Source organism: Monocercomonoides exilis (assembly GCF_001643675.1).
Source record: "Monocercomonoides exilis strain PA203 chromosome Unknown scaffold61-464226, whole genome shotgun sequence".
NCBI lineage: Eukaryota > Preaxostyla > Oxymonadida > Polymastigidae > Monocercomonoides > Monocercomonoides exilis.
In genome coordinates this window covers 207,378-221,160 of record NW_027150606.1, presented here as the reverse complement: position 1 = coordinate 221,160, position 13,783 = coordinate 207,378, and the positions used below count along the sequence as shown (strand labels likewise).

Below are 13,783 nucleotides of genomic sequence, written 5' to 3'. Positions count from 1 at the left end.
TTTTTATCATCGGAAGTATGTGTGGATAAAAAATAAAAAATGAGAAAAAAATTAAAAAATCAATTATGATTCATAATCTGAAGTTTTTCTTTTTCTGTCTCGAGCCCTGACGATTCTTCCTCGGTTTCTTCATCTCCCAAAATATCTTCAATTTGAGGGATTTCGGAATCTTCTTCTTCTCCTCCCTCTTCATCAAGATCTTCTTCTGGTTTTTCTACTGTTTTATCCTTAACGATAGAATGTGAAATATCTTGGAATTGAAATTTCATAGAATTTTTCAACAGAAACATTCTCAAATGATCTGCAATCAATGATTTTCTCACTCCATTCTGATGGACTAATTTGCGCAATGCACCCCACAATCCCTCTATCGTACTGGCATATGCACCTGAAACAAGGTCAACAAAATGTCTTTTATGGCAGACAGTTTTGTGAGTGTAATCATATTGATCCAAAGTGGAGAATGCTTTCCACTCGATGTTCATAATTGTTGAACTGCTTCGAATTGTTTCTTTCATGATGGAAAGAAGAGTTTCCCTTTTTCTGTCAGGCACAACTCACACACAACTTGGACCAGCTCCACATCCCTCCAACCTCTTAACTACACCAATTTTCCATATTTATTCTTTTATTCTTCCCTTCTTGTTTTTTCTTCTCCTCCACACAGCCTCATCAATGTTTCCACTTTCTCTTCTCCTTCTATTACGTTTTGATGGGAATTCCAAATTTCTATTCAAGAAACTCTGACGATGCAACACCAAAATCCAACAGTTTTCCGATTCACTTCCAGCATTTTCGAAATGAACTTGATATATGTCCCCTTTCAATTCCATAAATTGATTCTTTAACTTTCACCAAATCTCAATTTGTTCCAAGAGAAAATTGTGTTATCATATGCAGATTTGTTTCTATTGCATTTTGGGCAGTGCAAATATCCGTTCAACTTTTCACCTTTTAGAACAAACATTTTTTCTTCTGCAACATACACAAATTTTCGCTTCGTTTTTGAAAACATTTTCGTTTTACCACCACCACGTTCCGTCTTCGTCTGTGAAAACAATATCCAGCTGATGAATCTTTGTTATCTGAAGATCCATCATTGCCATTTCAATTTATCTATTTTGATCACAACCCATGGCAACTTGAAATTGTCCCTTTTTTGAAAAAAATTATTAATTCATAATGATGCATTTCCGATGATTATAAACATGAATAATTATGATTAATTATCATATTAATTACAAATAAATATGTTTTGATGTGTTTTGAGAACTCATATATCATACCCTTATTCCAGATTCGCTCGTGGTGATAAACAAATGCAAGATTCGAAATTGATGAGGAAATAGTGTAGTTATTGATTTTGAAAAGAATGAAGTGATAGAGAATAGTTATCCATATTTGGCTAATCAAATATTGATATAAACTGCATTTGTGATAATGATTCATAACATAAGAAGAACAAATAACATACACATATGTTACTGACAATACGTCACATCAAAGAGTAGCAAAGGAGAATAAAATACATACTCTTTTATAAATACATAACCAGAATGCTTTGATGAATCATTGCATGTCATGCAACTCAATCATAAAGAAATAGGTTTGTTTGAAAAAATACATATTAATAAATGAATATACATACAAACACACAAAAAAACTTCTCCTTGGAGAGGAAAAGACAAAAAACATATTTTACAGAAAAAACACATTCTGCCGTTGAGAATGTCGATTCTTCTGCAAAAACCATTCTGCCTTCTCAAAAACAAAACAAAACAAACATAAGTGTTCAAATTACATAATAGAAATAAACTTGAATTCAGCTATTATTTCAATCAAGCTTATTTTCTTTTTTAAATTAGAAACATTAACAAATGCATAACGTTGCATATCCTGATCGCGATTAATTCTGATTCATGCTCAATGAAGTTATCACAGCTTCATCATTTTCTTTTTGCAAATTAAGATAACAGAATGCCAAAGTTCTTTCAATTCACTTGAGTCGGCATTTCCAATTACGATACTTCTCTTGAATTTTTGGCATTGAAACAAAAATATCATTTAATGAAGTTTCCTAACTGATTTCTACTGCTCAAACAATGTTTGATTTGTGGTCCTGCTGGCTTTCTTTGTCGAGCAGCTACCATTGTTGTATTCGCTGCAATTCGACTCAACCATCAAGTTTATTGCATCAGAAACTGTGAATCTGGATGCGTTTTGAGGGAAAAGTCGGATGTATTCGCTTTTGAGAAACGCAAGAGATGGTCTGTCTGACACTGTTGACGAAAGCGTGCTCTTCACAAGATTTGCCAGTTTGGAGTTTTGAATCGATTCAATTTCTGGCCTTGCACCATTCATAATCTTCTGTCCAGCCACCTCTGCCTCATACTCCCCAAATGGAACCTGAAGCGTCAGACACTCCCACAGCATCATCCCAATCGAGAACACAATCGTCTTCTTCGTTGCGTGCTTCTTTTGTCCATTCAACAGTTCTGGCGCCTTCCATCTCAAACACTCATCTCTATTGTCAAGCTCGTCCTCAAAGGCAGATGAGGGCGGAGGTGAGTCTGTGAATCTCTCGCTCATCAACGAAATGTCAGATGATGATGTAGCAATGGTGGAGGACGAGGAAGTTGAGGAGGAATCTGAATCATCAGAAGAATAGCCAGAGTGCATCGCAAGGCAGATGACCATGTGCTCAGAGAAAAGAACAATATGAGAACTCAGATTGTCCAATGACTGAAGCGGGTTTTCCATTTCATCAAATGAATGGAGTGCTCCATTCGCAACCCAGAATAGGATTTGGGCAGCTGTCATCTCCCTCTCCTGCAGGGTGCCAATCTCCATTTCCTTTGTCTTATTCTTTCCATGAAGCAGCATGAACAAAGAATCCCTCAAATCCACAATCAGCTTCTCATGAGGTGATGAACAGGCCATGGCATCGACAAGATTCGACATCGATGATGTTGTTGGGCACAGGTCCTCCCCTCGAACAAATGTTGTGTCTGTATCTGAAGTGTCTGTGGTTGAAGTGGATGAGACGGATGGAGATGGTGTTCTCTTCCTTATCTCTTCTTCTTCATCTTTCTCCAGCACCCATTGAGGGATCTTGTCTGAGTCCTTCCCCAGAATATATTCAGTCGATCCACTCTCACTCAACAAATGCTCAGATGACTCAGAATGTCCCAATGTCTTGTCATACGCCCTCTTCTTCATGTTTTCTTCATTCTTCTTTTCAGCTTCTCTCTCTGCTCTCCTCCACTGCTCCTCAGGTGACATCTCCATCGTCACCATCTCAAATGCTTTTGGATCCTTCTTCACGGTGTCTTCCACAATCACTTCCAGCTCTTTTGTTCTTCTCTTTTGCTTTTTCCAACGAACAATAAAGGCAATTGCAACGAAAAGAACAATCAAAAACAAAACAACAAATATTATTGCAATTATAAAAGCCCAAGATAATTTCCCTTCTTTTCCTCCTTCAACAATCCTTTCATCTCCATTAGCCTTGGGCTCGCTTCTGTTCTTAAGAATGAAAGATTGTGTTGACGAAGGAGAGTCTGCCTTGCCAAACAAGATGCACACCGACACCTCTGCTTCCTCTGCAGCCGATTTCACCACACTTGACGGAATCCTTCCAACTGCACTGCTCTCATTCACATGCTCATCTGAACAAAACGTGTATCTGTCAATCACATCCACATCTCCCACTTTCGATATTAACTCGAATGACAAGTTGCATGGCAGAAGCAGAGACCCAGTGAACGTCAGCTTTATCTCTCCTTCATCTTCCTCGCTTGACACACTCTCCAACACAGGGATGAAGAATGATGAATCCCTCTCTGAAGCAATCCCTCCCAATGTGCATCCTTCATTCAGTATCCACAGAGAAGAATTATCCTTCAATCCATCTCCTCCTTTCAAACTCAAAACATTCAATATTCCTGAATCTGAACAGATGATGTTGCGATGAAGGGAGGGATATTTTTCGATGAAAGGATTGTTGTCCAAAAACTCTCCTTTCTCAATTATCACATTTCCTCCACTAATTGTTATTCCACCTTCTGGTGAATTCGATATTGTTGTGTCTTTCATCATCACAGAACTCTTCACAACATCCACGACAGATCCACCCCATCTGCACAACTCTTCTCCTGAATTCAAATATTGCTCATTTCTTTCCTTTTCACTTCCATCAAAAACGCAGCTGTCCATTTTCACATCCAAACAATTCTCCAATTTCATCAATTTTCCTTTTGTGATCTTTGAACTGACTCCACATATTGAACAATTTGCCAAATGCATCGTCTTTTTCATTGACAAGCAAAATGTCAATGATTCTTCATCTCCTTCAACTGTGATATTTTCTATATGCAACTTTTCCATATTCAACTGCCCACATTCAATAATTTCAACAAAAGAACGAGAAATTGTTGAATTGCAAATCGTTAATGAATAAATTACCGATGGAAGTGGCGATGAAAGATTTAATGCAGACTCATGAAGAATGAGATTTGATATTGTGCATCCATCAAGTTGTAATTCTCCTTTTTCCATGTTGATAATGTGAAATGGAATAGTTGCACATTCTGAATTTCCTTCTTCTGCTGATTGTTTTGTTGTGAATAAGCAATTCATTATCTCAAGAATCCCTCCCTCTGGTGATATCAGTGATTCGTGAGAAGAGACGAAATCTAAATCAAACACAAAGTTCACTCTTAGCAATGAGACAGCTCCTGTTGTTGAAATCAAAGAATCCTTTGTTTTTCCAATGTTTGATTTCACTTCAACTTTACACATCTCTCTGCTTTTTGAACTCAGACTCATTTCCTTCAAATTTATCTCATCACCATCCACACTCTCTTCTATCACGAGTATTTGACTTATTAGCTCTGAAGTCAGATGGACCAGCCCATGCTCAATTGAATCACATGGAAGAGCATTTGTTCCACATTGTCTGTCATTCGATCCATTCACACTGCAAACAACAATTGTGTCACTCAGATGAATCGTCACAAATTCAATCAGATTTGTATCGATTGGATAATCACATTCATCTTTTCCATATATTGCATTTATTCGTGAATAATGATTCTCTCGAAGATCAAATTGAAATTGGCTTTCATTGATCTGCGACGTGATGTTGAAACATTCGACAAAAATGTCATTCCCCACTTTTGCTGTGTTTGCACTGAATTTCATTCCCGTAAATGTGAAATTCAAATCACCTCTTTCTTTTGCTGCCAAATACACTCCTCCTCCTTTCCCCGTGGAGCCACTGCAGCTGCAATGGCTGATTGTTGAGTCAATCATCTTCATTGATCCTGATGCACCCAATGTGAAGAATATTGCCCCTCCTTTTTCACTCAATTCTGCTTTGTCTTCTGTGATGTTACTCTCATTCATAATCAAACAAATCTTTATCTCACTCTTTGACTCCAAAATGCTCGCTCCATTGTCACTTCTCTTTACTCCTGAAAATGATGAATTGTCAATCTCAATATTTACACATTCTTCATTTATCTTCAATCCTGATTCAGATTTCATGATTGAGATAATGCATCCTCCACTTTCATTCAACGATTCCACTTGAACATTCAAAAAATGGTAATAGACTCCAGAATCATGAATGACAAAAATACTATTTCCAACATTGCATGACCCCATCGACAAATCATTCACTTCCACACTTCCTCCAATAGCATCGACAAACACACAATCAAATCCATTGTTCACTTGAGCTTCTGAATGGAATGAACATCTGGTTATCATCAACTCACTTTTTTTGTTTGAAATTATTGTTTTGGCTGAATTGTCAAATACAGATGCAAGCTGCAGCTGGACATTTGTCAATTCAAGATGAATTTCATTTTCGATGAAATATTCCAATTGATTTCCAATTGCCTTTTCAAAATTCAATTCTGCTTTCACTTCTTCCTCTCCCATCTTTACACTCTTTTTGATTAAATAATTCGACATGTTGAATGAATCTCTAATAATTGTTGATCTTTCAATCTGAATTGTTTTCATTTTATTTCCCTCTTTCATATTTTCCATCCCTTTCCACATTGTGAAGCATGGCTCTTCTTCACTTCCACATCTTGCAACATCAAATCCTTCTGACGAGATAAATATCTCAAATGAGCTGAACGGAATCAGAAACATAAACAAATCCTTTTCTTGATGAAAATCATCACTTCCAACAAACAAATTGTTATCATCTATCATTGATGAATAATCAAACTTAAATGAGTTATTTGTCACACTTTCGTTCAAATCAGTTGTTGAAACGAACATGTTCTTTCCATATTCTGCCTTATTCTGATCAAATATCAAATTTCCTGATAATTCAAACTTTGTATCTTCGTCTGCCACAGAAAGCATCATCCCTCCTCCTTTCCCTTCACTTCCACTCGTTGAAAGCGCACTGCACTTCTCAAATCTTGTTAATGAAACAAAGAGTTCAGACGGATTATTCAATGAAATAGACAATCCTCCTCCTCTTTTCCCTTTCTCATTCACCTCACATGAGATGAATGAACAGTTCTCAATTCTGATTGTGCATTTGCTCCCATCTTCATTTGAATCAACACAAACGCATCCACCATCTCCTTTCCCTCTCGTGATGTTCTCAAATGAGGTGTTCTTCAATGTGGTTGTTGAACACTTATCAACCTGAATTGCTCCACAACTCGGCAGATCACAATTTGTGATCGAGCAATTCTGGATTGTGAATGAGCTGCTTGTTGCAATCTCAACCAATCCACTCACTTCATTTGTTGTTGTTTGGTTGATTATCACCTCATCCATCAGACATTCACAACTTCCATTCACAACAATCACACTTCCCACAAATCTCACTTCCCCCACACTCCCTCCACACCTCGTCCCAACAATCTCAATTTTCCCTCCACTTGCACTCGCAAACACATAATTCGCAGAATTCACCCCGCTTCCCATCTTTATCCCACAATCAGCAAATCTCAATGTCCCTCCTGAAGAATGAACAAATGATGTATGTTCCCAAATCGATCCTCCCAATTCAAATAATATCCCTGTCAATGTTGATAAAACACTGTTCATCACCAACGCTTCTTGCGTTTTTGTTCCTGTTGCCTCGATTTTTATTCCAAAAGTTTCATCACTTGAATCAATCTCATATGACTGCTCATCCAACTGAACTTCTTCAACAAATGAAAATGTGCTTGTCAGTCTGATCACTCTCTTTGAACTCGGAAACTGAACTTCTCCAACACTCCCAATTCCTATGCATGGGAAATCTTCATATCCACACAGCCTGAATTCACTTCCTTGTTCTCTCCCACTCACATATGCTGGAGATGAAAATGTTCGAAGAAACACAACAAGTGGAACAATCAGCTCCAGGTTGTTTCTTTCTCTTCCACAAAGTTCATTCAAGTCTGCAACATTAATTCCAATTTCTGGATTGAATCCAATTGAAGTGGTGTTGATAACATCCGATAAATCCTGTGATTCCACAAACAAATTCTTCCCTCCCAACGTTGCAGCACATCCAACAAAACTCACTGATGTTATTGTAAAATTAAACGAATTATCTGCCAGCCATAGCATCACCCCTCCTCCATATCCACTGCATTTGCATTGATTGAACGAAGTTGTCCCTCCGCTGTTTGATATTGAATCTCCAATCAGAACCTTGCTTGTTGATGACTCCAACTCAACCTTAATGCCTCCTCCATTTCCATTCACACACTCACATTCCTCAATCGTTGTGTTCCACACAGCAAATGTCTCTCCTCCCTTCACGCTTTTTGCCAACACAACACCATCACCTGTTGTCCGATTCACATTCCGAATTGTCACATTCCCCAGCACACTTTCTCCTGATGATGATCCTGATGACGGTTCGACAAACAAAGGTTGATTTATTTTCATATTTTTGATCTCCACATCAGCCATCTTCAGCTGTTTCAGTGCAACTTCAAACACAGATGCTGATATAACACTTCCTCCAGTTGTACATGAGATCATCACATCCTCCAACGAAAGAGCCCCGCTCTCCAGTGACACCACAAACACACTCGGCGATGGACTTCTTGCTGCATTGTGGTAGATCCCCAAATGTCCCACCTCCAGTTGGCCAGAAGATATGCTTAACAGCGTTGTCGAAGTCGAAGAAAGAGCACTTGTCCCAACCACACTCACTGCCTTCCCTCTCCCAACAATAGAAATCTTCTTTTCCCCAACACTGATCGTCTTCTCTTCGCTCGCATGCTTCCCACCCAGCAAAGTGATTGTCGAGCTCAGCTGCACCATGCTTGTCTCCACCGCATGCCCCACTGTCTTGCACGACGCCGACTCGATCATCCCACACAGATTGTTTGTGTCATCCCCACTCACCCCAACATACCGATACTTCATCCCGACACTCAACCAATCTTTCTTTTCTGTGTGCTGATACACCCAATTACTGTCAGCATAACACACTCTCCTATTATCGCTATTCATTGTGAACGATTCGTAGAACGGATTATTCGAATAAAAGAGATTGAATCCATCATAAATGAACACATCATGACCATATGGAGTGGAATCAGTGCATCTGCAATTGTGGAAGAAGAGAAAATAACAATATGTGTTGTTGCTTGGAGCTGTTGATTGATGTGGTTCAAAATCCAATCCTCCGCCACATGATACAGCCGAGCACGAAATAAATTGGAGGCTCCTCATTTTGAATGCAACCGGAACACAATAGCAATACAAACCTCCGCCATATTGGCTTGAAAGCGAGCACGCAGTGAATGAGCACTCAAACACACAAGCGCTCTCTCCTTTGCCATTTTCTGTTCCAATACAGTCAGATCCAGAAACTTGAAAAGTTGATAAAAGAATTCCTCCTCCAAAGCTATCTGCCTTACAATTCTGGAATTCACAACCACCAATCCTCACACACGTTGTTATATCAAAAACACATATCCCTCCTCCATTAATATTTTGGATTGTACAGGCGTTGAATGAATTGTTTTCAATCTTGATAGAATTTATTGAAACACACAAAATTCCTCCGCCACAACCATATGCATAGCAATCATTGAACGAACAACATTCCACTGAAAGCATTCCTGATGGAAGACCGTTCATAAAAATTGCTCCACCGTTTGAAGCGCCATCTTCCAATGTGGCATTTTCTCCAGTGGTTCTTGAGTCATTCCATACGCACCAAGTGAATATATTCATTCCATTGTCCGTTTCATTCTGTCTCCCTGGATGCTTTTTATCACTTTCTCTCCCGATGAATTCAACGTTTCTTGTCCGACGGGATCCCACAAATGATATGTTCGAAGCAGACAACGAAGCTGAAGGGTTGTTCAGAGAAGGAACAATCCCGTCATCATAAACATCACAAACACTTGAAAACGAGCAACAACTCATTAATGTCGAACTCTTTGAGGGAAATCCATGTGCTGAAGGCTGCTGCGAAGGAGAAATCGAGATGTTGAAAAATTCCAAATTTGCGAGCGAAAAAATGGATATGCTGGAAGATGATAAAAACGGGTCTGACGAAACACAAAAAGATGAGAAACGAGATTCACTCACTGAAGCAGTTCCTTCCTCAAGAAAACAGCTGGTTGTTGCTTCTGAAGCAAAAAGAGAAGGAAAATCATGCAAGTTCCAAACTGATGAATAAAGTGAAATATTAACTATCGTCCCACAACACCCACGAATAGCAATTGGAGGCTCTGGAGATTCAACTGACAGCTCACATTCGCTCATTTCAACAAAACTTCCATTTCCTGCCTGAATTACTCTTCCATTTCTTTCTCCCTTCATCGACAAATAAATGAGTCTTGATGAAGAATTGGCGAATTAAAATTTCCTTCAATTTCACTTTTTTCATGGGTTTTTCCAATTTTCATAATTTCTTCTTTGCTTTTTAGAAAATTTCCTCTTTCATTGCGTTCATGAGATTCATCGTTCGCATCCTCGCAATCATTTCTTCCATTATTTTCAATATCTTCAATCCTTTTCATTTCATTGGAAGAACTTCTTGCTTCCATTCTCAATGCAATTTCTTTTTCTTCAAAACTCTTTTGGAAAGAATTTAACCGATCGTTGGGCCAACAACTCATTTTTTCTTCTCTCACACTTTTTTCCATCTTCCCCATTTCTTCGCTTGTGGCATAATTGAGCGTGCAATGCACACAAATACTGATAACAAGCAAACACATTCCAGACATCATTTGTGCTTTGCTTGAACAAAAATTGGAACTTCTCCAATTTCCTGCTTTTTTTGTTCTTTGCATTATGGGTTCATTTCTCTCATCATATCATTTTTTCAATTATTTCCCTTTTCTTCAATTCACCAAATTTCTTTTCAACTGTCGCCTTTGCATTATGTGACATTTTCTTCACACAATTCAATCAGCTCAATGAAATATTCTTTTTTCGATTTTTCTCATTCGGAAAGCAGGAATATCCAACATTTTTATTGAGTGTTATTTGAGCCTTTTCAATAAATACTGGAGAATGAGAAAAATAACGTTTGTTTCTTTTCATTGATTTTTTCAAATCAACAATATTCACTCAATTCTTTGACTCAGTTGTCGGAATTTTCTTTCGAACTTGAAATAACAATTTTTTGTTGGGCTTTTTTCCTCTTTTATCCTCTTTGCAAAGCACATCTTCTAGCAACACACTTCGTATTTTTTTTTTTCAAAAAACTATTGCAGCTCTTGTTTTTCAAAGCCAAATTCCACATAAGTTGCCTGAAAATGAATATGTTGTCTCATTTGTACTCCACTTTCGATAATCTCACAGCGTAATTGAGTCAAAACGAATACACAACCGCCAAAGAAAAATTGCCCTCAATCCTCATTTTCTTGAGGAGTTTCAGAATTGTTGGAGGATCAGGATGGTTCTCATCTCTTCTCGTGGATCACAGGGAAACTACAAAAAATATTCTTCCAATAAATATAAAGATTCGAAGAATTCAACAACATATTTGTCACAGTAAATCCGTCATCAAAAAACGCATTTCCTCACCTATTTGCCCACTCTCTGTTGCATCTCTTTCCCTGGATCGAATTAATTTCACTTTTTGTTTTCAATCAGAAAAATAAATGTGGAAAAAAAAGGAGTTTCATTAAACTTCAAAAAAAAAAAAATAATTAAGAATGGAACAAACGAACTTGTTTATTAATTCGCAATGAACATTGTTCAAAAGGCATTTTGAGATGTTCCTCCCTGGTTATTCTGCCAGTTTATTATTTTTGAACTGCTTCATTTCCAGCCTAATGTCCGTCCTGTTGCCTAAATGTTTTCATTCGAAATGTCTCTTTTCTGTTCTTCAAAAATCTTAAATTCTCGCTTCTTTTTGTTGTAAAACAAACTCGGTGTGTATTTCCATAACCACAATTTTCATGTCTTTCATTTGAGTTGATTTATGAATTTTCAACAAACTCCAAAATAAGTTCTTTCAATTGAAAAAATGGCAATATTGAAAATAAATATATAATTATATCGTGCGTGCATGTTTGTCAAGCGTTTGTCTAATGTTTTTACGAAGAATTTTGTCTTTGAGTCATTCTTTATTGAGGAATCAGCCAAGTGAATATTTCATCAAATATACCGATAGCCAAGCAAATATAAGTCTCTTTACCCATGAAAATAGCATAATTGCTCAACTTTCCATTTGAAGAGGTTGCAGGCACCAACATCAAAACGCTTGGCAAAAAGGATATTAAACGTTCTCAAACTTGATCAATCCAATAAGTTGCATGATGTTTTTATTATTTGCAAAATTGTTGCTAAAAAGCAATATAGAGATGGATGGATGATCATTATAATGCGTAATGCTAATAAATTGTGGGCAGAAGAGTTTGACAACGTTGAACGGGAATCAGCATTGATTTTATAATATTTTTCGTCCAATGCTTTAAAATGCATTATTTCAAGTTAAAGGGAAAAACTTCGAAGTGAAAGGGGAAACGAATTGTCTGCAAACGCAACAATGAAGGTCAAATTTGCATTTTTGTTGCAATTGAATGGATGTATTGCAACTCAAAGAAGAAATCGCAGTTTTTTAGTTTCTAAAAAAAAAAAAGACATCCCGCGAAGTGAAGTGTGTGGCGGATAACGCTTTTTTGAGCAAACTTATTTTTTTTATTTTTTCTTTTGTTGTACGGCTGCTTATTTATAAAGCTGATATTCAGCGGTTTCGTGGAGGTATTTTGTGAAATCACTTTTTAAAAAAAGGTATTGCTTCTGAGGATTGCTTTGAGCAACGCTTAGAGGAAATGGCAAGTGTGCATTCATCGGTGATGTCTCATGGGCACACGCTGATTTTGCAACAAAAGGTTTGCGAAGACTGCACAATCATCACTTATTATCTTGATGAATGTTTAATGAAAGCATTATTATTTCAGGATATGTTCAAGGTGCATTTGGTTCGCTCGTGAAAGATAACCTTCATTACAGACGCGAAGGTTCGCTTTAGAAGACGATTTTCTGAATGTGTATTAACGAGAGATATCAACTGCGCATCTGATGTTTCGTGTCTGTGAGTGGATTGATGATAACTTTCAATGGGGTTTTGATGATCGAAAGATGGATGCTGATAGCAACAAAAAAGAAATAAAGTGAGGAATAATGGAAGAAAAAAAGAAAAGAATCAAAGAAGATCGAAAGATAATTCAACACAAATGGAAACTGCACGCCAAATATCCGCATCTGAATTTTGCTGGAAAGCGAATAACCTCCTTTAGCTTTCGCTTAATCATCAACTTCATCACCATCTTCCTCAACTTTCAAGAAGTATTTTTATTTGAGTCTCTGTCAAATCAGACTCTGAGATGAAATTGCGTTTCTTCAGCAGCACACTCCGCTGTCATCTTTGCATCTGTTTCACATTTCTTCTTGATGATTTTGTCTGATGATTGCCAATCGATTGCCAACACTCAGAAAGGTGATATTTCTTGTTCTTCATCGACACACACAATCTTCTGTCATTTGAATCAACATTCAGTTTGAATTAGCGATCTGTCATAAACTGGGCGAAGGAATCAGATTGATTCATTGAAATGTGATGGCTTGTGGGCAGAGTGGAAGAGACGAGACTCGCAATTAGGAGACAAGACACGATGGAACAGCTGAATAAAAAGTTGGAGAAAAAAATGAGAGAGAGAGAGAGAGAGAGAGAGAGAGAGAGAGAGAGAGAGAGAGAGAGAGAGAGAGAGAGAGAGAGAGAGAAGTTATTACAACTGAGCAAGAAGAATGAAGTATATTTTGACTTTTAAAGATGAAAGAAGAAAAAAAAGGAAAAGCTGGGGAAATAGAAGAAAACAGAAGATGAAGAAGATGAAGAAGAAGAAAGAGCAAAGAAATGACGCACACAAAAGGCAGAGCAAAGAAGACTGAAGCAAAAGATCATGTGCTGCTGAGGCAGAAAGATTGAAGATAATTTGGGTGAAGTTTGCAGAAAATGCTGTTTTGAGAGAATGGTCATGAAATGTCTGCCAAATTGTTTTGTTTTGCTTTCACTTCGTCTTTGGGATGTCTTCGCTTTCATCTTCGTTGAAAGGCAACGAATTTTCCAATTGACAGACATTTTGTGTGCTTTTTATTGATATTCTTTTTGCTTGTTTTCGGCAAATGGCTTTTCGCTTTGAGATGAAAAGAAATGAAACAACAACTCTTGTTTTTTCCGACTTGTTTGCAGTTTTTAAAAATTTCAGACGAAATCATACACAACTTTTTTTAAAAGAAAATTCACAAACGATAAATTTTTGTTTCTATTTTTGAA

At 37.4% G+C, this 13,783-nt stretch overlaps 3 protein-coding genes across 3 annotated transcripts; 1 reads left to right on the top strand and 2 right to left on the bottom strand.

The window, feature by feature from the left end:
- Positions 1-59: 59 nt before the first annotated feature.
- Positions 60-485, bottom strand: MONOS_118 (uncharacterized protein; the record flags this gene model as incomplete). Its single annotated transcript, XM_067864365.1, has 2 exons — positions 60-250; positions 377-485. The coding sequence occupies 2 exons, from the start codon at positions 483-485 to the stop codon at positions 60-62; spliced, it is 300 nt and encodes a 99-aa protein (XP_067719554.1).
- An 851-nt stretch (positions 486-1,336) lies between these two features.
- MONOS_119 (uncharacterized protein) lies at positions 1,337-9,813 on the bottom strand (the record flags this gene model as incomplete). The annotated part of the gene is made up of 1 exon (XM_067864473.1): positions 1,337-9,813. One exon carries the CDS (start codon positions 9,811-9,813, stop codon positions 2,089-2,091), a length of 7,725 nt encoding a protein of 2,574 aa, XP_067719553.1. The 3' UTR covers positions 1,337-2,088.
- Positions 9,814-11,834: 2,021 nt separating this feature from the next.
- On the top strand, positions 11,835-12,447 carry MONOS_120 (uncharacterized protein; the record flags this gene model as incomplete). The annotated part of the gene is made up of 4 exons (XM_067864578.1): positions 11,835-11,859; positions 11,938-11,976; positions 12,238-12,338; positions 12,394-12,447. 4 exons carry the CDS (start codon positions 11,835-11,837, stop codon positions 12,445-12,447), a joined length of 219 nt encoding a protein of 72 aa, XP_067719552.1.
- Positions 12,448-13,783: the final 1,336 nt, after the last annotated feature.